Genomic DNA, 26860 nt, shown 5'->3' on the forward strand with positions numbered 1-26860 from the left:
AGTGTCTGAGATATTAGGAATTGAGAAGGGGATCAACTAAATAAACTAAGGTAGCCTTTCTCATGCTTTCCTCACAGTTACATAATTTCTTTTTAAAATTTCACATGGCAAATAAGAAAAAGCAACAGTAGAGGAGGTAGGAGATTAATGACAGCTGCCCATTGGGAAGGATGGGGGAAAACAGATCCCTCACTGAGAGACCCAGAATTGGGAGTACAGAGGCGGAGAGAAAATCAAATCACAATCTTAGTTTTAACATCTTATTAAAAGACTCAAGAAATGATACAAACCATGGACATTAAGTACACAGCCCTCATACAGGATAAAGTGTCAGAAGCATGAACACTTGGACTAATGTAGGATGGGAGGGATGAGCAATAGGACTGAAGGGATGTCAGGCCCAGGTTAAGAGTGGTAACCTCTCCCAGCCCCCTAGGGCCTTAGGGGGAGGAGGAGGGACCCAGCCTGCTAGCACCACAATGGAAGGGATCTCCTGATCCAGAACCCCCATTTCTAACTAGGAGCTGGGGGGAGTAGCTAGACTGGATGGAGACTTGGGGGTCAGAGTTCAACAGTGAGGAAGACCCAGTTCCTGAGGAAAGGTCAGTTCAGGAAGGGTTCAGAAACTTAGGAAGAAGGCTGCCCTCTAAAGAAGACGCCCTCTGCATTCGATGGCCCCACAGCAGCAAAGCAGCTCCTTGCCTTCCACACTGCCCACCTCGTAGTTGTAGTCCCAAGTAAGTTCGGTCCCAGCCCGGATTCTCCTACAAAGAAAAGGATGGGGTGTGAAGACAGCAGATAACCCAGGTGCCTGAGGTCAGAGCATGTGCAGGTGAAGGTGGATCACACATGGAGGAGGGGCCCTTAGAATTAACAGTCCTTGCCCCTTCCCAATCCTGGGCTTCTTTTCCTACCAACCACCCTCTTTCCTGACTCCCTCTTACTTGCTGGCAAAGAAGGCCACCCAAGGGAAGCGAAGATCATGAGTATCCACGAAGACATTCTGGACAAACAGGTTGGGGCTGCAACTGTGCTGTAGGTTTAATGACAGGATCAATAAGAACCAGGACACAGAATCTGGCTTTGTGGGGTGAGAGAGTTGAGTGAAAACCTCCCCATCAGAGCAGAAGTTTCAAAAACTACCTCTATAAGATCCTTTGAGACCAAGAATTTATAACAAGAAAAGGTAGATTTATATAGTTGTGTTAAGAGCACTAGAAACTTGAGGACCATGGGATAATCCAGCATCTACAGGTACGGGAAAGGGTCTTACATTAAGGTAGCGGCCCAGGTTGCCTTCAAGCTTGGCGTCGATGATGTAGCAAGACTCCTCACCATCATAGAATTGGCGTGTGTTCTTACGAACAGGTGCGCTTTCCCCCTTTTCCGCAGATGCCATGTTGGTTGATTTAATGGCAATCCCATGGGTTGATTTAAGAGCAAAGCCTCGGGTTGATTTTACTGCCACTTGGCGCTTCATTGGGCCTAGACAGGAAAGAGAACAGGTTCACGATCCATCCCAACCCAAGATAGATAGTCTACCCCCATTTCATCCCACGCACTGCAGCTCAGGAATAACAATAAGCTGGGACTGAGGAAAAGATTCTAAACTGCAGTTTTTCAGGCAGGATTAGATCTGCTAGATAAAGGAGCTGAGGGAAGAGTAGGGAAATGGAGAGAAGAGAGTAAGGAGACATGTGAAGCAATATTAACAGTTTAGCTGGGAGCCAGGGAGCCCTCCTAAAGACATTTAACATTTAGGATCTGAATTTTTCCTATAGTTTCTTTAAAAAAATCCTCTACCCTCAGATGGCCAATAGATATATAAAATGCTTAAAGTCACTATAATCATCAGTGAGATGCAAATTAAAACCACAATGAGCTATCACCTCATTTGTCAGAATGGCTATCATGAATAAATCAACAAACAAATATTGGTGAGGATGTGAAGAAATAGGAACCCTTGTGCATTGTTGGTGGGATTGCAAATTGATGCAGTGACTATGGAAAACAGTATGCAGGTTCTTCAAAGAATTAAAAATAGAACTATTTTATTACACAGCAAATTCCACTTCTGGAGATTTATCTGAAGAAACCCAAAACACTACTTTAAAAAGATATATGCTCCTGCCCTAGCTGGTTTGGCTTAGTGGATAGAGCGTTGGACTGTGGACTGAAGGGTCCCGGGCTCAAATCCGGTCAGGGGCACATACCCGGGTTGCGGGCTCAGTCCCCAGTGGGGGGTGTGCAGAAGGCAGCTAATCAGTGGTTCTTTCTCATCATTGATGTTTCTATCTCTCTCCCTCCTCCTTCCTTTCCAAAATCGATAAAAATATATATTTTTAAAAAAAGATATATGCTCCCTACGTTCACTGAAGCATAATTTACAGTAGTCCAGATATGAAAGGAACCTAAGTGCCCATCAATAGACGACTGGATAGAGAAGATGTGATACACACACACACACACACACACACACACACACACACACACATACATACATAGACACACACAATGGAATATTATTACTAGATCATTAAAAGAATTAAATCTTACCACTTGCAACCACATGGATGGTCCTAGAGGGTATTACACTAAATGGAACAAGTCAGACAAAGACAAGTACCATATGATTTCACTTATGTGGAATCTAAAGAACCAAATAAACAAACCAGCAAAAATGCCTCTATCTCAACTTTCTTATGGTTCCTTCCAACTACCCCCCAAATGCTTCAGACTACCAGACATGTTCTTCTTGTCCTCAAAGTCATCGCCTTCAGAGCCAGAGGAGATGGTCTGGATATCATCACTGTCAACTGCTGTGGCTGAAGTCTGACCAGCAGTGGGCTTTCGGCTCGTCCCACTTTCCCCCTCACTTTCTGTGCTGCTGGACAGTGTCAAGACATCCTGGGGAGGCAGAGGGTGAAAGGGAAGAGAGTAAATGGGGAGGGCCCCTTCAAGTTCTGCCTCTTACGTAAGGTTAGGAAGAAAGGAGCTGAGATGACAGTAAGAGGAAGGTTACATGTTGGATGAAGGAAAATAAGGCAGGAAGTCAAGGCCAAAGCAGCAAGAAAAGATCTAACAGTAATTATGGTGAAGGACTTGATGAGGTGAGAAGGATGTTCCTTCACTCAGACTCTGAATAAAACAGAAGGCGGGGTGAGGTACAGTTTGAGAAAGGTCACTTACATCAGGGTGGGACTGAGCGGAGGCCAAAAGGCGTCGGCTCTGATGCATACTAGTCTTACTAGGTGGGCGGCGAAGTCCTTCAGTCTTCATGGGAGAAGGATTGTAACCATAATTTCGAGAGCTCTCAGTAACACTGACGGGAGGGGAAGAGATGGGAGAAGTCAGGTGATTGGCTTTTTCTTTTGAAGGCTTGAGAGAAGGCAGATTTGGAAACAGGTCTAAAAGAGGCACTTACATTGATACCTTGTTTCGGTCATCAGGTTCCTGGAAAAGACAGCCAGTGAAGGGTTAAATGTTTTTATGGTCCTAGGTAATAAGTCCAACATTTAGAATTCATCTCAAATGACCTCAAAGACATTAGCCAGTGAGAAGTACACGCTCTAAAATAAGGTGTAGAGAAATGACTGCAACTTGACAGGAGAAACCATATTCTCATATTCAATCCTTTCCCATGATAAGGCATAAAATGTTCATAGAAAATACCATGGGCAGTCTTACAAGGACAAGGGACAAGTTCACTACCTGTAATGTGGTAAATTGAAGCATCGTGAAAAATATATTTTAGATTCTTATTTCTCTAAGAGAAGCAAGCAATGACACAGGTAACTTGAAATAGCACTTAATTTTTAAACATTATTTATAAATCCTTTACTTTGGAATGAATCAACCCAGCAGGTTGATTTTAAAATAATTTCTTTCTTTAAATGAACACCAGGACTGGGCCGGGTGGAGAGGGGAAGATAATCAGATTTGCCACAGAGATATCAAGTAAATAATCTACGTATGAAGACTGCATTAAGTTTTTTACTGTACCAAAGTTACACAAAAACCACTGCTCGCAGAGTTTACCTCTTTCTTGGCCTGCTTGATGTCTCCCTCGTCCTTGAAGCTCAGCCCTGAGGTGGCGGCCTTCTCAGCTTCCCCTTTCACTCCCCCAGCCCGGCCTTCCCCACCTTCGCTGGTCTTGAAGGATGAACGGCTATCAGAGTCAGCAAAGCCACCTTCACTGACACTATTGGAGCTCAACCACGAGGCCACCTTATTCTTGGATGTCTCTTCAGAAGAAGGTGGATTGCAGCCACCCATAGAGATTGCTAGAGGGACAGGAAGATGTGGGGGCCCGAGGTCTGGGGGACGGGAGTCCTTGGAAGCTGTCTCAGACAGCCCGTTCTCCTTCTGGCCCCGGGTCTGCCGCCGGGTAGCATAGCTGCGCCACACTGAACTGGTGCTGAAGTCCTCATCCTTACAGAAGTTATCATCTGAGCTATCGTCATTGGACTCTTCGGGGTCCTCTGTACCGCTATTGCCATCTTCCTGGTCCTTCAAGTCTACACCACTGCTGTCAGAGGAACAGGGGGCATCGCTCTCATATCCTTCCTTGAAGTTCTCCACGCTCTCGATATGGTCCAGGTTGGCAAAGTACTCATCACCCATTTCCAGGCCCTCCTTGTCTGCAAAGTCATCTGTCAGAATTTTGCCTGGGAATGAAGAGAATTAAAGGCCGTCCAGGGTTAAGCAGATGTTTTTGAAAGAATAAGGGTCATTCCAGCAATACCTAACGCACCAGCACATAAAGTCAAAATGCCTCCACTATGGTGTCTTGTTCGTCTTTGGATACCTCCTCCCTTGTGTCTTCAATAAGAGAGTATGAGAAGCTAATTGCAGTTTTAAATGCTGCCCCTTCTGCCTTCCTATTGTTCCTCTTTACTTTGTTTACCAGAAGAGTTCTCAGCTATGCTAAAAGATCTCTGGGTGGAGTGACAGGGTAGTGTGATGTGGGAGAAAATGATACACTTGATTCTACTACCATGCCCTTCTCTGGAACATCATCACACCCACAATTTCATCCCTTTTCCCTCTTATCCTTCTGAAGCATTTTTGTCCCTCCCGCATCGACCCAGACAGGCACATCACTCATCATGTTCTTTACAGAAGAAAATGTTGGCCTCCTTTTACTCCCAGTTCACGTGTCAAGCATTTTATTCTTATGTTCAAACTTGTCTCTGATTCAATTCCCCACTGTGTCCTAACTCCAGAAAGCAAACGGTTCACTACCAACCTGCATAAATACAGACAAAGGAGCCTTTGGCAATGTCATCCAAGCAGCGGATACCCCAGCCCTTGTTCTGTGTCTTGAACAGCTGTAGCCGAACCTGTAGTCCATGCTGCACCAACCGGTTTGTGCACATGTTTGGGTCACATTTGCAGCGTTTGTTACACTCATAAACTCTGGGAGGAGGATACAATAAAATCAGTCATGACACAATCACTATAGCATCCACTGAACTGTTATAATTCTTAAGGTATCATCATTAATGAGGTAATGACTAAGTGAGCAGATTTATTGAACTATATGCTCTTTGTTTCATGTGGGAATATAGCCCAAGGAAATAATTCCTAAGGGGGAAAAGTGATTTATACAGATAGTTATCATATTATACAGATAATAACAGTGAATACCAGAATGCCTAACCTGGAGAAAAGCTAAGAAACTATGATATGAACAAAGATTAAGAGCCATTAAAATAAGTAGATAGCCGAAGCCGGTTTGGCTCAGTGGATAGAGCGTCGGTCTGCGGACTGAAAGGTCCCAGGTTCGATTCCGGTCAAGGGCATGTACATTGGTTGCGGGCACATCCCCGGTGGGGGGTGTGCAGGAGGCAGCTGGTCGATGTTTCTCTCTCATCAATGTTTCTAGCTCTCTATCCCTCTCCCTTCCTCTCTGTAAAAAATCAATAAAATATATTTAAAAAAATAAAAATAAGTAGATAGGCTATGTCAATTAGCTTTTCAGTGTTTCTGCTCTATATGCTTTGCTCAGGGTTTAAGATTTTACTTCACTTTTCCTGGTATATAAATTGAAAGATGTTTACTTTTGGAAAGATAACAGTACAGAGAGTTGGTTGATGACATTAGTGGTATCCCCCTGACAAAGATGGTAAGAGCAGCTTCTATTTATTGAAGATATATTTTGTGTTTGCCATTAAGTCAATACTTTATATACATTCTCTTAGTCTATCTTCAAAGTAGCCATATAAGGTGTTTTTAAATGATAAAAAAACGTATTAAAACGTAATATATACAGAGAGAAGTACACAATAAGTCTATAGTTCAATGAATTTTCACAAAACACAGAACCAGCACTATATCAAGAAACAACTTTTAGTCCTTTAAAATACCATTGGGGTGGGAGATGTCAATATTCTTAGACTGTGTTTATCCTATATAATAAAGAGCAAATATGCTAATTAGACCGAACAGCAGAACAACCGTATAGGGCTGCAAGGGGCTGCAAGGGGCTGCAAGGGGCTGCAAGGGGCTGCAAGGGGCTGTGCGGGCCGAGCCCCTTGCACAAATTTCATGCATCAGGCCTCTAGTAGTTAATAAAATAGGATCAATTAGGAGGGATAAGGCCAGAATTTGATCTCAGATTTAATCACCACCAGATGAAAGTTTTGGAGTAGCTATACTGAGTATCACTTATTCAACAAAATTTACTTGTTGTTACTATGTGCCAGACACTGGATAAGTTAGCTGCTGGTGATAAAATGGGGAGCAAGAAAGAAATGCCCTCATGGAGCTTACATTCTAATGGGGGGAAAAAAAACCCAGAACAAAAACAAATGAACAAATATGATAAAGCTGTCACAGATGCTATAAAGGACACAAACAGGTGCTCAATGACAAAATTAGCAAAAATGACCTAGTTTTAGAGTGACCAGGAAGTTTCTCTGAGGTCAGAATAAAGCTGAGAGCACTCAAGGTTAAAGAAGATAACTACGCAAAGAACTGGGAGGATGCCGAGAGGGCACAGTTTGTACAAAGGCCCTCAAGGTAGGCTGGCAAACACTGGGAGAACTGGACCCAGGAAGTAAAGAATATCAGTGTGGTTGGAACAATTTTGGGGGGAGAGAGATAGGAAGGAGCAAGATAGTAAGTACAGTGTCTGGTGACCCAAGATTAAGAGTTAGAATAAAAGCCAAAGTAGAGTTGGAAGCTATTAGAGAGGTTTAAGCAGGAGTCATATATTATTTGTGGTTATTTGAAAACATTTCAATGTAACATTTCAAACATGTAAAAGATACAATGAACATTCATTTAGCACCCAGCATTAGCAAATCTAAATGTCATTACAAGATTCATATTTTTTATTTAAAATGAAAACATGATACAGTAATGCAGGTAAAGCTAATAACTGTGTTTGCTTAGTTTTCAATATGCATTCAGCACAAATTCATCTCCTGACCTCCTCAGTAGTCTCAATCTCCTCTGAGACTACTCTGACACAGCAGGTTTTCTATTAAATGTTCATTTTCCCAAAGTCTCTTTTGTAGCCAGGTTTGGCCTGTTCTTACACTGGCTGCTCTCTACATCCAGTGCACAGCTGTCAGCCTGGATGCCTCCTTCACTGCCCTTCATTTCACTATCATTGTGGGATTCCTCTCACCTCTCCTCACCCAAGAAGATTCTATATAATAGAGGTAATATGCAAATTGACCATCACACCATCACAAGATGGCTGCCTACGACCAGGCTGGCAGGGAGGGTTAGCGAGGGCTGACCAAACGACTGAACAAGCAGGCTGCATGGGGCAACCAGGCCGGCAGGGGGGTTAGTGAGGGATGACCAAATGACTGAACAGCAGGCTGTGTGGGGTGACTAGGCCAGCGGAGGGGCCATGAGGGATGACCAGGCCAGCGGGGGGGGGGGGGGGCAGTTGGGGGCGACCAGGTCCGCAGAGGAGGGCAGTTGGGGGTGATTAAGCTGGCAAGGGGGGGCAGTAAGAGGCGGCCAGGCCAACGGGGGGATGGAGGAGGGGAGGAGCAGTTAGGGGCGACTAGGCTGGCGGGGGGGAGGGGAGATGTGCAGTTGGGGGCAATTAGGCTGGCAGGGGGGGCAGTTAGGGGCAACTAGGTCGGCGGCAGGGGGAGGGGCATTTAGCAGTCAGTGGTCCAGGATTGTGAGAGGGATCCCAGATTGGAGAGGGTGCAGGCTGGGCTGAGGGGAACCACCCCCCATGCACGAATTTCGTGCACCAGGCCTCTAGTGTGTGTGTGTGTGTGTATACACAATTATATATATAATTGATTTGAAAGAGAAAGGGACGGGGAGAGAAACATCAATGTGCGAGGGAAACATAGATTGATTGCCTGTCATTCATACCCTCACCAGGAATTGAATCTGCAATCTCCTGGTGCATGGAATGATGCTCCAACCTACTGAGCCACCCAGCCAGGGCTCTCACCCCTCTTTTGAGTTAGAGCCTCTGTTTCATGGATCTGTATGGACTTTATCCCCTCATTTTGGTAAACATTCCCAGTAACTTTCTGAGAAATGGAATAATGAAAAATATGGATTTATTTCATGTCTAAAATATGTCTTTAGTCTACTTTAACACTGATCTGATAGTTTGCCTGGGTTTAGAACTCTCGGTTAGAAATAATTTCCCCTTAGAATTTTGAATAAATTCCTAATTGCCTTCTAGCTTTCAATGTTATTTTGAGAAGGCTGAAGTCATTTTATTTTTTGTTTGTTTTTTAAATATATTTTATTGATTTTTTACAGAGAGGAAGGGAGAGGGATAGAGAGTCAGAAACATTGATCAGCTGCCTCTTGCACACCCCCTACTGGGGATGTGCCCGCAACCAAGTTACATGCCCTTGACCAAAATCGAACCTGGGACCTTTCAGTTCGCAGGCTGATGCTCTATCCACTGAGCCAAACCAGTAAGGGCCTGAAGTCATTTTGAATCATTTTTTGTGTATGTGTGGTCTATTTCTCTTCTCTAGGAGCTTTTAGGATTTTCTTTTAGCCCCCAGCGTTCTTGGCGCAGTGGTCACATTTTATTATCATTTGTTTTAGTGGGGATCTATTTTCATTCATTACACTGGGACCTGATTGGCCCTGTCAATTTGGAAATACAGACCCTTTAATTATGAGAAAATTTCTGATTTCACTGATGCTTTTCTCCTTTCTTCTTCTATTCTCTCTCCTAATTATGCATCTTGAGCACTAGGTTTATTAGTTCACATGTTCATAAGTAAGCAATTTACCATGTTATATCTCACTCTTTCATTCATCTTTTCTTTCCCTGACCTGGCTCTACCTCCTCTGTTCAGTTTCTATTTAGAGAGCCCAGGGCTGACTCCTGGGCCCCTTTCTCTTCTCTATTATCAATATTCTCTCTCGGTGAACTCATCCAGGCTTTAAATACCACTCCTGTGCAGCCCTTACACTTCTCTCAGAAATCTCGCTGCCTTTTCAACATTTCCACTTGGACTAACAGGCATCCCAAGCTTCATACAGCTGGAAAAGAAACTGAATTTCACTCAGATCTGTAACTCCTCTGGTCTTCCATCTCAGTAAAAAAGCCCCAATTTAGTTGCTAAAGTAGAAAATTTAGGAACTGTCCTTGATTCTGCCCCTTCTCTACCCCACTCCATAGTCAATCTACCAAGTTCTGTAGCTCTACCTCCAAATGTACCCCAAATCTGTCCTTTCACCTCTACTACACTTCCATGTTAGTACCAGCAATCACCACCTCTCTCTTATATTTTCTAACTGGGCTTCCAAATTTTTATTTTGCTGCCCTAAGATCTATTTTCTAGACAGAAGCAAGAGTAATCTTTGAAAGGCAGGTCAATTTGACTCCTTAAAAATCTCCAATAGCTACCTATTGCACCATGAATTTGACCATAATTTTTATTCTGATTTACAAAGTCCTAAGTAATCAAGTCTCTGCCTTCTTTTCCTCTCTGAATACATTTCATTTGCCAGAGCAAGCTGTAATCTGCTAGGACATTCATACAGCTATAAAATTAACATCACCTTTGATCACAACAGAAAATTCCTAGACACTGTTCAATCATTCTGTTTTCATTTCAAGGGAAGTCCAAGGAAGTAATATGTGCTGGAATTTAAGTAAATAAGATTCAATTGATAAAATAAATGCCCGTTTCAGTTATTCCATTTTTGGTTTCAATTTTTAGAATTCTGATGGTTTCTACAAGAATAGAAAGCCGAGAGCATGCTCCTCACTTTCCCCTGATACTTACCCTGTGGGCAGACACTCTTCTAGTCTCTTGTACTGGTAGCCAGAGTTAGGGTTGACTTGGCCGCCTGGGGTGCAGGCTGTAGCCTGGATAGTTAGCTGATGACAGGCACACTTGGACCTACATAAGATAGAAGGATAAGATAGGTAGAGCTGTGAGACTTTCTTTAAAACCAAGAAGTATTAACAAATGGCTGGCGATAGGATAGAAAAATTTCTTTTTCTTCCCTCATATATGTAAACTAGAGGCCCAGTGCATGAAATTCGTGCACGGGAGGGGGGGTCGGGGTCGGGGGGTGTGTGTCTCTCAGCCCAGCCTGCACCCTCTCCAAACTGGGACCCCCCAAGGGATGTCCGACTGCCCGTTTAGACCCGATCCCGGTAGGATCGGGCCTAAAGGGCAGTAAGACATCCCTCTCACAATCCAGGACTGCTGGCTCCCAACTGCTCACCTGCCTGCCTTCCTGATTGCTTCTAACCGCTTCTGCCTGCCAGCCTGATCACCCCCTAACTGCTCCCCTGCCAGCCTGATTGCCCCTAACTGCCCTCCCCTGCAGGCCTGGTCACCCCAAACTGCCCTCCCCTGCAGGCCTGGTCCCCTCCAACTGCTCTCCCCTGCAGGCTTGGGTCCCCCCCAATTGCCCTTCCCTGCAGGCCTGGTTGCCCCCAACTTCCCTCCTCTGCTAGCCTGGTCACCCCTAACTGCCCTCCCCTGCAGGCTTGATCGCCCCCAACTGCCCTCCCTTGCAGGCCTGGTCCCTCCCAACTGCCCTCCCCTGCTGGCCTGATCGCCCACAACTGCCCTCCCTTGCAGGTCTGGTCCCTCCCAACTGCCCTCCCCTGCTGGCCATCTTGTGGTGGCCATCTTGTGTCCACATGGGGGCAGCCATCTTTGACCACATGGGGGCAGCCACCTTGTGTGTTGGAGTGACAGTCAATTTGCATATTACTCTTTTATTAGATAGGAAGAGAAAGGAAAAGACAGAGTAAGAAGATGACTGTGAGAATAAAATAAAAAGAGAATGAAACCAAGTGCCAACTGGAGAAAAGTGAAGGAAAAGGAGAATCAGAGAAAGAAGACACATGAACCCAGGGTTATGCAGTGGGGCCAAATCAACCCCAGCATCTCTATTATATAGCTTCATGGAGACCTTAAGGCAGGAGCTCCAGCTGAGGGAGAAGGTAAAGGGAGATGGGGAAAGGAGTGCAGATATAAGGCAGAGAAAGAAGTGGAAAGAAAGGCAACCACAGCAGGGCCAGCAATACCCCACCAACTCACTTGTCCCGGCACCCATCCGTGCAGTCACAGCCAACCAGAAATTCAGGGCCTGTGTTAATGAAAACACCCTTGCCCGGGATTCGTTCCTTGCTGTAGGCCACCTGCGGTGGGGGAGTTGTGTCAATTTCATTGACACAGGATAGGGGAACATCTTCTTTCCCATAGGTGATGTCCAAAATATAGTAAAAAGGCTTATAGGGCTGAAACTTCCGGTCCACAAGAACATATGGATCCAAACAGAACATCTCCAGGAAGAGGAAGTCACAGCCAGTCTCAAAAAGGTAGCGTTCGATCTCCTGCATTGTCCGAAGGCAGAGGCCACAGGGTGTCTTATAGATAACATGAAAGCCCATCTTGCGGTTAACTCGGCGCCGGGCTGTCATCCTCCGGAAGTCATATAGTAGTGGGACCAGCAGAGGGTTCTTGCCTCGGTACTGCTCACTTCTTATAGGTCTGACTCGAGACAGACAAGTATAGCTGCAGACATGAGGTAAATAGAAAAGCTTCTCCATGGGGGCGCGGTAGGAGGGCTCTGCTGGGGCCCGCTCCAACATGCCATGGAAAGCTGGGAGGGCTGGAAGGGCTGGGGATGCTGGGAGGACTGTGGATACTGGGAGGACTGGGATGACTGGCAGGACTGTGGATGCTGGGAGGACTGTTGATGCTGGGAGGACTGGAAGGACTGTGGATGCTGGGAGAGCTGGAAGGACTGTGGATGCTGGGAGGGCTGAAAGGACTGTGGATGCTGGTGGTGCTGGCGCAGAAGCTGTTGAGCCTAAAGGTGATCTGCAAATGAGATGCAACAGATCAGGTAAGAATGCAACAGGATCTCTCTGTTGAGTTATTATCTCTGAAGCTAAACATGGCACAAGAAAGTCAGATTTTTCCCTTGCCTTCCCAAAAAAACCTAGACAATGAAACATCCTGGTTACTCTTCACTGACTGAGAATATCTCTATTTCAACAGTTTATATACCCTTTCTCAAGAGTTTTTTTTTGCCTGTGAATTATGGAAGTAGAGTCCAGTCTCCTACCAATGCTTTCTTCCCTGCTATGTGTCCTATAAATGTCCTTATTAACTCTCACAATTCAAGGAAAGTGGCTGTAACGTGCCATTTTTATTGAACCAAAGATGCTACCACATTTAATGAGAAGTTTTAACAAATGACTTTCCGGTAATTCTGTATTTCTAGGCACCCAGTTTCTAATTCAGTTATTTTTATATTTTGCTTCCTGGAAATTTCCAAGGTTAAAAACTTTCTTTTCAAGTCCAAACTCCTCACCATCATAACCCCTTGGAGCCAAGGAACCTCCCTGTAACTACTCAGTCCACACTGCACCTTCTTGCCCCCATCAAGAGCCTGAGATTTTCTCACCTGTATGTCTGGTTGATTCCAGGTTTCCCACCAGGAGCATTTTCACTGAGTGAAGGAGACGTAGGGGAGGAATGACCAGAGCCCACAGAGCCTAGCCGCAAAGAGGTGCTCTTTTTGGCTACCTGCTTCCGTGACTGGGCAAGCTGGCTTTCCAAGCTTCTAGGAGATTAGAGAAGAGATGATATGATAAAAGATACAGAATATATGAAATATGAAAGAAACTAGAAAAAAAAGGAATAGCACTCACTCAGTGTCACCTGCCTGGGGGGACAGAGGTGGAGCAGGTGGGGCAGGCGGAGTGGGTGTAACAGGTGGGACAGGTGCAGCAGGTGGGATGGGGGTAGCAGGTGGGACGGGTGTAGCAGCAGGTGGAACAGGTGGGGCTGTGGGCTGTGGCAGCTCCATTGGCTTAAACTGGGTTCCAGTGCTGGTTAGATCCTGGGTATACTGGACCACAGGACCTTTGCTCCTCACAGCACCTATAGGAAAAATGAAATTTACCATTGAGAAGATGACAGCTGTCACTTGTACTTACGCACATACCTGACCTTCAATTTATATTAATATAAAAAAGCATAAATGGAAACATTTTGAGTAAGTGCTAAGACTGTCAGTTCCCAATATTTCTACCAATGAGTGAGAGTACTGGCATAAGCTGGCTTTGACTTAATAACCTGCCTCAGACCATTTATGTTAGTAACTGTTACATTTTGATGAAAACTTTCAAAAATGCATTCATTGGTCAAGTCATGTAGTCAGGAAAAATCAATCAAAGCATGCCAGGAACATATAAAAACAAAAACAGTTTAGGCTTTAAGAAAGTTGACCCTAGATAACAAAAAGCAGTTATCCTCATGTGAGTAAGAGGTCGCTACTACCACCAATACCCCTAACCTAAGCCAGTTGTTTCAGATTTTTATGTGGTCGTTTAGAACAAATGAGAGCCACAGCATGTGGAGGCAACACCACAAATCCATCACCACTACGGCAAACAACTCAGGGCACACCTCCTGTTTCCAATGAGTCAGTAGTGTCATCCTGGTAAACAAAGGATAGCCACTGTCTATAATCACCTTTGCTGGTTTGTCCCATTCCACCCTCACCCAGGGTATCTTTCTGGATATACCCATATTTGGACGTGTCCTGAACTGTCCCCCTTGCTTCTTTTCCAATGTAGAGGCCGAGGATGTCTTCATGCTGAACATGGGCTCCAGTCGTGTAGAGCCTCGATAGATCCATTCACATCTTTTGTCATCCTGAGGAATTGGGAGGCAGGGAGGGAAAGAACAGGTTAAAGGCTAGAATCTAGCCGAAACCGGTTTGGCTCAGTGGATAGAGCGTCGGTCTGCGGACTGGAGGGTCCCAGGTTCGATTCCGGTCAAGGGCATGCACATTGGTTGCGGGCACATCCCCAGTGGGGGGTGTGCAGGAGGCAGCTGATCGATGTTTCTCTCTCATCGATGTTTCTTAACTCTCTCTCCCTCTCCCTTCCTCTCTGTAAAAAAATCAATAAAATATATATTAAAAAAAAAAAAAAGGCTAGAATCTACCTTGCCATTTGTGGAGAATACATATCATGTGACTCCTTGGGGAAATTTCCCTGATGAGCCCCAAATTCCTTATCTATTCAATAAACTTATGTGCTGGGCTCCATGATAAGACATCAGGAACATAAGGAAGAAAAACATGTTCCTTGTTTATAAGAAATTTCAAGAGCAACAGATGTTTATACTAAGTATGAGAATCACTATCAGGATCATAAGGCCTTAGGAACAAAATGCTGGGATAGTCAGAGGAGAAATATAATTCTAGGGAAGGCAGGAGGGGAGAAAAGGATGGGTACAGAAGACCTAAGAGTTAAACTGGACCTTGAAAGGTCAACAAGACTTCCAATTCCAATTCCTTGATCCTTCCTTCTCTGTCCCATCATGCTACCAAAACCCTAACCATGGACAAATGAAACTGGCTGCTTCCTCTGTACCTAAATGCAATGTGACTGTTCCTAGAGAAAAAGAAACAAATAAAAACAAAAACAAAAACAAAAACAAAAAAAAACCAAAAGCCAACCATACAGATTAGTGTCATAATTAAATTCAAGGAATTTATTTTCAACCACTCACAGATGAACAAAAAGAAGGACAAAGTAAATTTTGATCAAAATAGTGAGAACAGATAGGAGGATAAAAAAGGAAAACCATTAAGTTTTACAAAATCATCCTCATTATTGCCTCTTATACTCCCCCAACCCACCCCGACACCTGCCTCAAACACTAGGGAAGAACAGTACCAGGAAGAGGATTCGGACTAGGCTGCCGTCCACCTCTTCGACTCGGGACTTCCACCACGTGCCTTCCCACTCAGTCTTGATAAGCTGGCCACTCTTGAGTAGCACCATGGGCCGGTTGGGGTAAGCAGTGATGTACTCCTCAATGAAGTCTCGGCAAGAGATGTCTTCTATGTCCTCCCAAGTCTTTTTCACTGTCCCAGGGAAGAAGTGGGACTGAGAGAGGGCATGTAGGGCATGTCTTAATAGGAAAAAATGGTCGGCAAGGAGATGTTTGATATTTTTTAAGTTGTGAGGACAGAAAAATAAATGAAATCATAACCTCAAGGGAAGCAAAGCTAAGACCACTTAAAAGTATTGAACCTAAGGGGTAAATACTCATATAAATCAAGTAAATACTAAATAAGCAATATATAAATACAGGTGAGTCATTCATTTTATGAAGTGGATGTTTCTTCTTACAAAAATTCAAGTGAAAATTCTTGCTAACTTGGTATGTCTAGAGGTAAACAAAAAATGATCAGATGGCATTATGAAATTGATAAAAAAATTATCCTTCCTTCTTATTCTCTATTGGGTTTTTAAGGGGTCCTGAATGCATTTACTGCCAGGTTATGTGGAAACACAGCAGTGTTATTGACTCTTCTGTGAGAGTTTGTACCCAAACCCGAGTCACAAGTATAGAGGACACCATGAAACCCCCATCTAACACAGCTTCTGTAGAAAGCACTGTGCAGCCTACAGATTTACACACATTAGCTGAAGTATGAGACTAACATCTTCTCAAACCTAAATTACACAGAAATGAAATAAGAACACATCTACAATATATGATTGTCCATCCAAGTCAGTCATGATCTTCCAGTGTCTCCCTCTTTGGTTACAAAGACCCATCATTGGAGATGAACAAATAAAACTTTATCTCCCAAAGGACTTTAATCAAACTTACGTTCTTTGAGACAGAAGCAACAAAAACACTAGGACTTCTCAACTGGCTGTCTTTAGAAGAAATACAAGGTAGAGGAAGATGAATAGAACTAAGGAAGAAAGGAGGGACACTCACGTGGCCGACAAATGGGATACAATTCAGATTGTGTGACATAGGAAGCGTAGCCATCATCAAAGAAAATAAGAAATCTGTAAGGAAAGAGTGATATTGAGAAGATGAGGGAATTATATTTAACATGACCTACAGGCATTATCTTATCCTAGCTTCCACCTCAGGGAAGATGTTCCAGTCTACTACTTTCTTCCTGTAATTCTTTCTTCCCACCCCAAGAGTTAAGAATTTTCTTCATCTAACCAATATATCCCCACTTTCCCCAAAGCGATTTATTCTAGTTCTACTATCAGATTCCTATTCGGAAAACCATTTAGTCTCCACTTTATTTCTTCCTCCTACATGATTCCCTATTCCCCTATTAACCATTAATTAATCCTGATTACTCTCTTCCAAGTTTTCTCAAGGGAAAAAAAAAAAAAGGAGAATCACCCATATGACTCCCATGGCAAAGAAAAATGAGTTTTGGCCATTGGGGACTAAGAGCACAAAGGCTAATTGTGAGATCTGGATTATGACTTGAACAGGACAGGTGCTGTGCTCCTGGCCTCTGCTCCGTTTACAATCCTCTGTCTATGTACCTGAGCTTGTTTTTGACGTTTGGTGTCTCGGCTACAATGCCAGCATAGAGCCAGACCTGATTCCCATCTTTGTATTTGGCCACCACTCGACTGCCCACATACAGTTTGTCAGCAGGAGGATGGTAATCATAGGCAATATGGTTCCCCGACAGTAGACTCTTTCCTTTGTTGTCGAATTTCACCTTGTATTTCTTTCCTGGCCCTGAGTAAAAGGGAAAGATAAACAAAATTTTAAAAAAACCCACCAGCTTCTGTGTACCAGTAAATCCTGGCTGCTGTGGGAGACAAAAGGCAAGGCTGTGGGGAAAAGAAACAATCAGCAATGGAAACCTGCAGGTTGTTCATTAGTTCTTCCTCTAGCTTGAACATACCAACTGTCTGGATGGCAATAAGGGTGCCTTTGTGCCATGTCTTAGTTCTCTTCTTGCCCAGAATGCGCATGCTGACTATCAGGTCACCATCTTTGCTCAGTTCTCCAGACATTTGACTCAAGGCTCCTATGGAAGAAAACAAAGTTCTTCTAAAGAAATATGGCATAGATTGGGGAGAGAATGAAAAAATAAAGGGGGTAGTAGGGTAATCAGGGAAAATGGGATAATCTTTGATCCTTAGCCATTTTTGCTGCTCTCTTGGTCAAGGGTGGAAACATAAAACACAGCTGACTCAACTGTAATGCTAATAGGAACAACTCAAAAAAAAAAAATAGGAAAAACTCAAATAACTGTGAAATTCACATGTAATTCAAGAACATGTCAACTGTTTACAACTCCTTATTAATAACAACATTAATCACCACTCATTAAATGAGAAGAAGCATTTTCCTGTAACAAACCCATTCTACAGGCAAAGCTTCTCTCAGACTGCTGCTCTCTGATCTCCATCTGGAAGAAGTAGCCATGAGGATGAGCTAAAAAATTATTCAGATAAAGCCATCACACACTGGAAAAGCAGCAGGCAAAACACTTAAGCAGACAGCAAGGAAAAACAAAATCACAAATAATCTTATATTGACTTGATAGCCTGAGGCATTAAAAGAACCCAACAGAGGAGGATTCTGAGAAGCTAAAACAAAAGCCAGTTATCCATGAAATCTCTCTGGAATTCACCCCCACCGATATCGTGGTACCTCCTGACCCTAACCTTTATGTGGATCCTGGGAACTGCTCTTCTTGTTGACAGCATCCATGAACTTCTGGACATCTTGAGCTGACTTTCTTAAGGCAGCCATAGCTTCACGGAGCTGTAAGGAAGGGGATGAGGGAAATAAGTTTTGAAACAGCAGCATCAGTTAGAAGTAATTTTAAAATAAGAAGTAACTTATCTTTCAAAAAAACAAAAATAGAATTAGTTGTATTTGGAAGCTTATGGTTACTTTATCAGGCAAAACTGCTTTCTTACAAATCTGGTTCAGAAATCAGCTTTAGGAAGCTTTCCTTGATTAATCTCACCTGAGCACTGCAAATTCTACATTCATATAGCAATCAGTGCACGCTCTCTAAGTAATCTCTTCTTCTTTTTTTTTTAGATGAAAAGACATTTTATTATTATTTTACTATATAACATAGTAGTGAATATATCTGATTGCATTTTCTCAAATGGCAAATGAGAACAGTACAGCATTTTGCTGAAAACCTCAATATCATGTCTTTTGGAGGATTCAATTTCCTACGACGTGTGATACTGTCCATGAGGATACCAACGGTGTTTAGTAGTAAAGAACATTTTGCTAAGTTGTTCTATCATGGGTCCTTGCTCTAAGTGTTCATTTTTTTCTTCTAATCTGGTTTTCAGTATTTGATCCTGTGTTTCTTCATAATTATGCACAGGATCTGGCCGAGGGATAGGCTTGGTGAATTCATATGGAATATCCACAGAAGGATGGTAGCAAACTATCGTCCTGCCATCAGATGTCAAAGCAAGTTCTACTTTGTAATTATAGTCATCTGGAAGAGAAGAATATGTGGATTTATGACAAACACAGTATAAAGCTCCATTTTGGATTGGAAATAAATGTTTCAAAATAGTTCTGTTTGATATCGCCCATTTCACTGCTGATACGGCCATGGTGAATCAAGATGCTTATCAGGTGGAAATAGAAAAAGATTTGAAGAGAAAATGCTTTTAAAATTTGCTTCTAGGCATACCTATTTCATCCCTTGACATCTGCTCACCGCGAGCCCGCCATCTTGCCTCCCTCTTCTTCTTTCTTATAATGTCTATATTCAGCCACCACTGCAACTGGGGCTGATTACAAGGTAATGATTCTGTCGATGGCTGAACTAAGAGAATAGTCAGGCCAAAAGTTTCTCCCATTTTCATGTTCTTTTTAAAAAAAATATGTATTTTATTGATTTTTTACAGAGAGGAAGGGAGAGAGATAGAGAGTTAGAAACATCGATGAGAGAGAGAAACATCGATCAGCTGCCTCCTGCACACCCCCTACTGGGGATGTGCCCGCAACCGAGGTACATGCCCTTGACCGGAATCGAACCCTGAACCCCTCAGTCCGCAGGCTGACGCTCTATCCACTGAGCCAAACCGGTTTCGGCCATTTTCATGTTCTTATCTTTTACCCTTTCCCTACCCATTCTAATTTACCTTCTGGTCTTTTGGAGTTCTGCTTCCAGCATCACCTATGAATGAGAAAAGCTCTAATGAGTGTAGGATACTTACACACAAGAATTTTCAAGAAACCAAGAACTAAGCTACTTAAAAGTATTATCATAGAAGTATTATCAATAACAACTGCAAAGTAGATATAGAGCTACAAATATGTAAAAGTACCAAAAGGGTCCAGAGAGATACAGAGTAAATAGACGATAGTGCTTACACCTGGGGTAAAGTACTGTGACAAGTGGTAGTCTATGTTAATTTGGGTTTTCATTGTATATTAGAATTTTTATAATAGTAATTTATTTATGGATTATTTGAATAACTGAAAAATGAGATGCAATAAAAACATTAAGCAAAAGTACTTATTTTTGAATAGTGTTGTACAACCGAACTTTCTACTATGATAGAACTATTCTATATTTACAGCTAGTGCATCTGAGGAAATAATTTTTAAATTAATTTTTATAAATTCAGGTAAAATCCATATACTACACAATTTTTTTAAATGCTTAATTCAGCCCTAGCTGGTTTGGCTCAGTGGATAGAACATTTGGCCTATGGACTGAAGGATCGTGGGTTCAATTCCAGTCAAGGGCACGTACCCTGGTTTCAGGCTTGATCCCCGATCCCCAGCACCCCAAGCATATGGGATGCAACCAACTGATATGTCTCTCTTACATCAATGTTTCTCTCTCTCTGTCTCTCCCCCTCCCTTCCACTCTCTCTAAAAATCAATGGAAAAGTACTCTTGGATGATGATTAAAAAAAAAGAAATTTTTTAAATTCAGCCCTGGCCTAATACAGCAAGGTTGCAGGTTTGATCCCCAGTCAGGGCACATACAAGAAGCAACCAACAAGTTCATAAATAAGTGGAAAGAAAAGTCAATGTTTCTCCTTTGGATATCAACAACAAAAAAGTGTTTAATTCAGTGGATTTTAATATATTCACAAAGTTGTACAACCCACTTCACTAATCCCAAAATGCTTTCATCACCCCCAAAAGAAAACCCACTAATGAGTATGAAGTTTCCTTTTTAGGGTGATGAAAATACCAACTATATTTTTATATCCTAGCATGTGGCTCGAGAACTCAGGACCCTTCAAGTCCGAAGGCTGACTCTTTATCCACTGAGCCAAACAGGCTAGGGCACACCTTCAAAAAAATTTAAAAAATAGACAAAACCTAACATCTATTCTGAGATATATACATAGATGCTAATGCCATCTACAAAGAAAAGCAAGGAACTTCACAATAGAGGTTATACAGAATGGAGAAAGGAGGTTAATTCAATGAGGAAGTAGGACGAAACGAACATTTATGATACTAACAATGTTCTATGTTTTTTTGTAACAGACAAGTCTAACAGTTTAGAATATGGAGTTAGTAACAATGGTTTCTCCTCTACTCTTTTATCTTCTAGTGTTTCAATTTTGATCCTGAGACTTTCCTTTCCATGGCTTCACCTCTTACCTGAATCTATACTGAGAACATCATCATCTTCATCAGGAATCTCAATTATTTCTGTAGGCTGGGAAGCTTCATCATCAGAGCTACTGTCCCGGTATGGTAGTCCCAGTTTGGAGTAAAAGTCCTTCACTAAAGACTCACAATTAGTCACTGCCCTAATATTGGAACACATGTAGAAAAGGTCAAAGCCAGCAGAAACAGGTATAGGAGCCACTAAAATTTATATATATTTAAATATAAGCTGCCTTAAATTTATAAACAGCTATATTCCAAGTCTCTCTGTTCAGAATTTAGAATGCTTTTCCCATAGAAAAATATTTAAAATAGTGGTTTCCAGACTAGTTTCTCAAAAATCCAAAATAAGCTCAAAGTATAGTTCTTTCAACCAGACCTCACCATTTACCTTGTTATTAGAAAATGCTTTCTAAGTGACAACTAGGGCACCAGAAACAAATATTCTGGGCGTTTAGGAATAGATTCAGGGCTCTAGGAACTTATTAATGCTCCCAATTACATAAGACAGTAACTCTTTACAATCCTCACTCCCTAGACAATCCTACTAAGGAAACAAAGCAATTGCTCTGGAGTGCCAAAGGGGAAGGGACTCAAGACCCGCACTCCCCTATTCCTGATCATATATTAGGCTCTAATAGATGAATATTCTACATATGGGTCATTATGAGGATATGGGATTCTAACTTTTGAGGAAGAGTAAGGTTCTATATATCTGTACCTTATAAACTACAAAGTGCTTGACATAATGTCTGTCATGATGAATTCCCCTTCTTCCCATACATCATCCTTACCTGGATGCATCATCAAAGAGCTGGTCAACATGGGCCACCTCAGACTCCTTCTGTATTACCCACGTCTCCAACTCTGCTAGCTGCTTCCTACGTTGCTGAATACAGTCCATCTTTTCTAGTTCTTTATCAATGAACTCCCGAAGTTCCTCCATGGAGATACCCAGCTCTTCAACCACTGCTTGCTGCAGCTCTGCGATCTCTTCAGACTCCATTGCAGCTGTTTCTGCATCCAAACCAAGGCACCCAGGGAGGGAGGACATGCTGTTGTCCTCTACATGGAACAAAAAACTTAACATTATCTTTGAAGTCATTATAACCACAACAGAGAATTCCAGGCCCCAAATAAAACTCATTCATACTCCTTATTATTCAAATATAGTTAAATTTGATTCTATGTTCCCTCTCTCCATTCTCCATTTTATGATCCTGAGATTTTGTAGTTCTCATCTTATGCTATATAGACTACAGGCCTGAATAAGATTTAAAGGTTTGAGAGGGCATATATTATGCAACAGGGGAGACTACAGGAAATGTTTTAGAAAACTGAAGAGAACCAGTTTACTGAGAAAGATACAGGCATGCGGGTTGGGCTTCCAGGCCACCTTAATAAAGCCAGTGTTGCAATAAAATGAATGATAATCTTTTTGCTGGTAGAGGGTCTTTGCCTATAGTTTGTAGAAAACGTAATACCTGTGTGCAATAAAGCAAAGAGCAATAAAAGGAGGCATGCTTGTATTTCTGAGACCCGTGTTCCTTAAAATGGACTAATTAGATAAATATTTGCATGATATTGCCTAGTTTGAACAAATGTCTCCGTCCAGAGGGAAGGAGTTGGTCTGTAATTCATTGCTTTCTCTTTAATTATTTGTTCCCCTGACATTACTTTGCTCCCCTGTGGTAATTTACTTTTTTAAAGGTCTATAATACTTAAGCACACAAGCGTGCGGCCAAGATGTTTCTCCAAAGTAAAAGGAAATAAAGTGGGAATAAAACGTGGCTACCTAAAATCTACAGTCTAATTGTAGCTGCTCTTTTCATCAAACGGTTAAAGCAAAACTGAAGCCAGAACGCGACCCCAATGCCAGTTCTCACCACCTTCATTTTCCCTTGGCCCGCACACCGCCCCACCCCCAGACTACCCATTTTAGAGGTGCGTCTTCCCCCGCCCCCGCTACCCCGCCAGGCAAACCCAGCTGAACCCCACCAGGAAAACCCTGGTAAACCCCGCCCCCGCTCGCCTCAAGGGGACAACTTCCCACCAACGGTCGACCTCCTCCCACAAACAAATCATTTCGGTCAAGCCCTTGGTCTCCAAATACCTCAGTTAATTTCTCACACCTCCCTACTTGCAGCTACTACAGCTTTTTTTCACCAACCAGACCCCAGACTCACGACTCAGGGGTCGCCCTCTTTGGGAGAGAACGAAAAGGGAAAAGGGAATAGGGGGAGGGGAAGAAGCGTGATGGAGGGAAGGGGAAGCCTAGGAGACGCCCGGAAGCAAACCTCAGGTGCTGTTCCGGTTCCCAGGACGGTAGCCTGACAGGGTCAAACCCAAAACTGCAGGGCGCTCCACAGAGGCTAGGAAAAAACTCAGGCAAGTACGCATGCGTCACAGCAAGCCTTCCCGGGCCCTCGAGAGAAGCCATTGGCTGGGGACAGTGGGCGTGGTCTGGTAATATTACAAAGCCCCGCCTCTTCCTCCACTCTCAACTAGTGGCAGCAATACTAAGCTTATTTTGTAAAGACTCAGTTGGCAGACACTTAGGTTTAGTTTTTTTTTTTTCCTCACTTTTAATTGAGTTTATTTAATTACATAAGCCTTACAAATTGTAAGAAGTCGAGGAATAACAAGATGTAATAAGAAAAACACGATAATATTCTCTGCTCCCCCATCACCACCCCTGCTCCTTTAAGGTAAAACAATTTCGTTTTCTAGGCTTGTACATGCAAGGTCATGCATATGGATTTTTTGCGGGGAGGGTGGGTTTGGACATCCCTTGAAGTCAATAAAAAGGATAAAATTTGTCTTTTTGACAGTTGCATAATACTTCATAGTTTGGCTAAACCTTATTTAGAAATTTAGATTAGTTTCAGTTTTTAGCCACCACAATAGACATTAACATCCTTTTGAAGTCGTACTTTTATTTCTGTGGAAGAAATTTCTCAAAATGGAATCTGGGGGTTGGGGGTGGAGTATTTTTCTTCTTCATTTTAATAGAATCTACTGTCAATTTATTTTTCAAAAAAGATGAAACAATTTTTACTCCCACTAGAAAATCTCTGGAAGTATTTATTTTCCCACACCTTTATTAGGACTGGATGTTAATTGCCTATTTAACTTGAAAGAATTTAATATGTGTTAAGATAGTGTCTGTATAAGGATAGACTAGGTTATATTGCAGCAACAACTCCAAAAGCTTAAAACAAAACAAAACAAAATGTATAATTCTTGCTCATACCACATAATCATCTCTAAAGAGTTGGCAGTGGATCTCATGATAGCTTCTCAGGAACCCAGGCTAATGAGTAATCATGCCAGAAGGAGAGAAAGCGAGAGGGTCTCACAATGGCAATTAGAGTGACTCAGGACACTTTCAGTTACAACTCATTGGCCTGAATGAGTCATAAGGCCCTGCCCAGCCACAAGGGGCCAGGAAGACAAGGAGGGAGAACCAGGTGTATTTAATGAATCAGCACTATTGACTACCATAGTATTTCATTATTGCTTTAATTTGTTCAGCAGTTTTTACACTAAGTGCACCTGACTTCATTAAAAAATATAAACCACCACCTGCTATGTAAGACTGGAAACAGGGACCAAGCAGCCAGGATTATCAAAGTCCTTGAAATTCTCTCCCACTGACCACACTTTCATCTCTGCTCATTCCACTTATCCACCAGTTTCCTGGGGCCATTCTAAGGACCTATTTCCTATTGTTATGACATCTGGAATTGAAGTACCGAGAAGCGAAGGGCTCCTCTAGATATTTGAAATTCAGCATCTTCAAAATGCATTTCATCATGGTATTATCTTCTAATCTGAGTTTAAATTTTTGGACATAAACTACCTATAAAACACACATTTACACACAAAATATTTGAGTATTTACTATATACCAGGCACTGTTCTAAGCACTTTACAGTTATTATTTAGTTCTCACAATAATCCTATGAAGTAGAAACTATTATCGTCTCTTACTGGATGGGAAAACTGAGGCACAGAATTAAATTTCCCAAAGCCATAGAGCTAAAAGGTTTTTGGTTTTGTTTTGAAATCCTCAGGTGAGAATATTTTTTCCATTGAGATAGTGGAAGGGAGGTGGGGGAGGGCAGGAGAGAGAGAGAGAGAGAGAGAGAGAGAGAGAGAGAGAGAGAGAGAGAGAGAGAAACATCTATGTGAGAGAGACACATCGATTAATTGCCTCCCACACGTGCCCAGACAGGGGCCAGGGACAAACCTGTGACCGAGTTATGTGCCTTTCCACTTGTAAGTTATCTGTGTATATTCCTGTCTCCTCTGTTGGGTTGTGATTAACTCAAGGCTGAGGTCCTGTCTTAACCATCTTTTCCCCCTGGCACCTGACATATTGCCCTGTACATGTGGTGCTCTGTAATGTGTGATAATAAAAGGAAATCTTTGCTGTGCCCTGATTATGTTTCTACTAGAGGCCCGATGCACAAAATTTGTGCAAGGGGCTCAGCCCTCGCAGCCCTGACTGCCTCAACCCATCGCGGCCCCACTGACTGGTTATTCTGGAAGGTCATTCTGGAGGCCGTTCCGCCGTCTGGTCTAATTAACATATTAGCTCTTTATTATATAGGATTAGTTACTTTCAGCTCCCTGATGTGTGTGTGGGTGGTTTGGGGGTGGAAATGGGGAATGTTGAAGAGAAACAGGAGCTCTTTGGAGCATCATATTACAGTCTGATTTCTTCATTGTCCTGAGAAGTCTGAAGTGATCAGACTGGCAGAAATCAGCAGTGGAACTCAAGTACAATCAGAGAACTTATTAAAGATTCTAAATCTCTCTCTGGGCCACTAAGTGTGTACTGAATAAGAATCTGATTTTTAATAAGACCTCCAGGTAATTTGTTTGCTCGCTGTAGGAGAGGCGGGTTTGAGCTGTGTAATCCTGTCTAGGACAGGGCCTCAATATTTAGGGAACCAAGCTCTGGCTTTGTTTTTGTTAAGTTCTGAAGACTATATACCAGGCTCTGTTATAATAGGACCAGAGATTCAGACCCTATTATAAATGGCTCACATTATTAAAATTGAAAAATTATGAAGGTAGGCACTTCATTGCCAGTTTAATAATACCTTATAATATAATAAATAACTGAGACACCATTTGGAATACTCATGTTGGGTGTGCTCAGCACATTCATTTCTATAATACACTGTGATACATTGAAAAATCACAACCACATGCTACTTAATACTTGAACATGAGATGTTATAGCACAGGGCCAAACCCTTGGAATGCCAAATGACCCTTTCCCTGCAGACAGACTTAAGGGAAATTAGATAATAAACTAAAGGTTGCTGAGTGACCTCAGAATCAAAACAAAAGAAGATAGGGATTAAAAACCTCAAGAGGTTTCAGGCATTAGGAAAATAATGTAAAGGAGCAAAATGGGTTGAGTGAGAACTGTGGCTACCTGGGAAATATATATCTCACCTACAGGAAGCAGTTGCCAGTTAGCTCCAGCTAATTTTTTGTCCTGTGTGATAGTTACAATGTTGCCAGATCTACAATTTTCCCAGTAAATATAAAAATCTGTATTTTTATATGAAAAGAGTTCTGAATGTTGAAAACTAATTTTAAAATTTTGTAAATTTTGCAATACTTTATTTTATTTAAAAATATTTTTATTGATTTCAGAGAGGAAGGGAGAGGGAGAGAAAGATAGAAACATGAATGATGAGAAAGAAAAATCATCGCTTGGCTGCCTCCTGTAAGCCCTCTCTGAGGATCAAGCCTGAAACCCGGGTATGTGTCCTGATCGGGAATTGAATCGTGACCTCCTGGTTCGTGGGTTGACGCTCAAGGTACAATCCAAAGTGATACCCACTGAGCCACACAGGCCCTGCAATACTCTTTAAATCAGCAATTCAACCTCTAGGAACTAAACTACATACCTTTGAAATTGTATA

General features: G+C 42.4%; 2 protein-coding genes across 5 annotated transcripts; both read right to left on the reverse strand.

Moving 5' to 3' along the window:
• Positions 1-141: 141 nt before the first annotated feature.
• Positions 142-23204, reverse strand: SETDB1 (SET domain bifurcated histone lysine methyltransferase 1). Of its 4 annotated transcripts, none has more exons than XM_079760899.1 (22): positions 23026-23204; positions 21707-21977; positions 20904-21055; positions 19418-19452; positions 17960-18059; positions 17191-17316; positions 16820-17021; positions 16242-16315; positions 15182-15372; positions 14021-14150; positions 13142-13373; positions 12895-13050; positions 11520-12305; positions 10245-10361; positions 5249-5418; positions 4039-4667; positions 3425-3453; positions 3190-3322; positions 2742-2907; positions 1274-1485; positions 945-1033; positions 142-764 (listed from the first exon to the last, which is right to left on the reverse strand). In XM_079760899.1, exons 2-22 carry the CDS (start codon positions 21964-21966, stop codon positions 647-649), a joined length of 4107 nt encoding a protein of 1368 aa, XP_079617025.1. In that variant the 5' UTR covers positions 21967-21977; positions 23026-23204; the 3' UTR covers positions 142-646. The 4 variants fall into 4 exon arrangements, with proteins under 4 accessions (XP_079617025.1, XP_079617023.1, XP_079617024.1 ...); XM_079760897.1 differs by having other exon boundaries at positions 12895-13053; XM_079760898.1 differs by having other exon boundaries at positions 12895-13053; positions 23099-23184.
• LOC307093132 (large ribosomal subunit protein mL42) lies at positions 18115-19409 on the reverse strand. The gene has a single exon (XM_079760909.1). It carries the CDS (start codon positions 18881-18883, stop codon positions 18485-18487), a length of 399 nt encoding a protein of 132 aa, XP_079617035.1. The 5' UTR covers positions 18884-19409; the 3' UTR covers positions 18115-18484.
• Positions 23205-26860: the final 3656 nt, after the last annotated feature.

This window comes from Cnephaeus nilssonii, assembly GCF_951640355.1.
Source record: "Cnephaeus nilssonii genome assembly, chromosome: 21".
In the NCBI taxonomy this organism is placed as follows: Eukaryota; Metazoa; Chordata; class Mammalia; order Chiroptera; family Vespertilionidae; genus Cnephaeus; species Cnephaeus nilssonii.

Excerpts from the sequence above, each read along its gene's own strand:
- LOC307093132 (XM_079760909.1), bottom strand. The coding sequence starts at position 18,883 with ATGGCCGTATCAGCAGTGAAATGGGCGATATCAAACAGAACTATTTTG.
- SETDB1 (XM_079760897.1), bottom strand. The coding sequence starts at position 21,966 with ATGTCCTCCCTCCCTGGGTGCCTTGGTTTGGATGCAGAAACAGCTGCA. Across the intron at positions 17,317-17,959 it reads TTCCCAGGATCCACATAAAG|GAGCCTTGAGTCAAATGTCT; the intron begins GTTAGGGTCAGG and ends TTTCTTCCATAG. Across the intron at positions 1,034-1,273 it reads ACCTGGGCCGCTACCTTAAT|CACAGTTGCAGCCCCAACCT; the intron begins GTAAGACCCTTT and ends TTAAACCTACAG.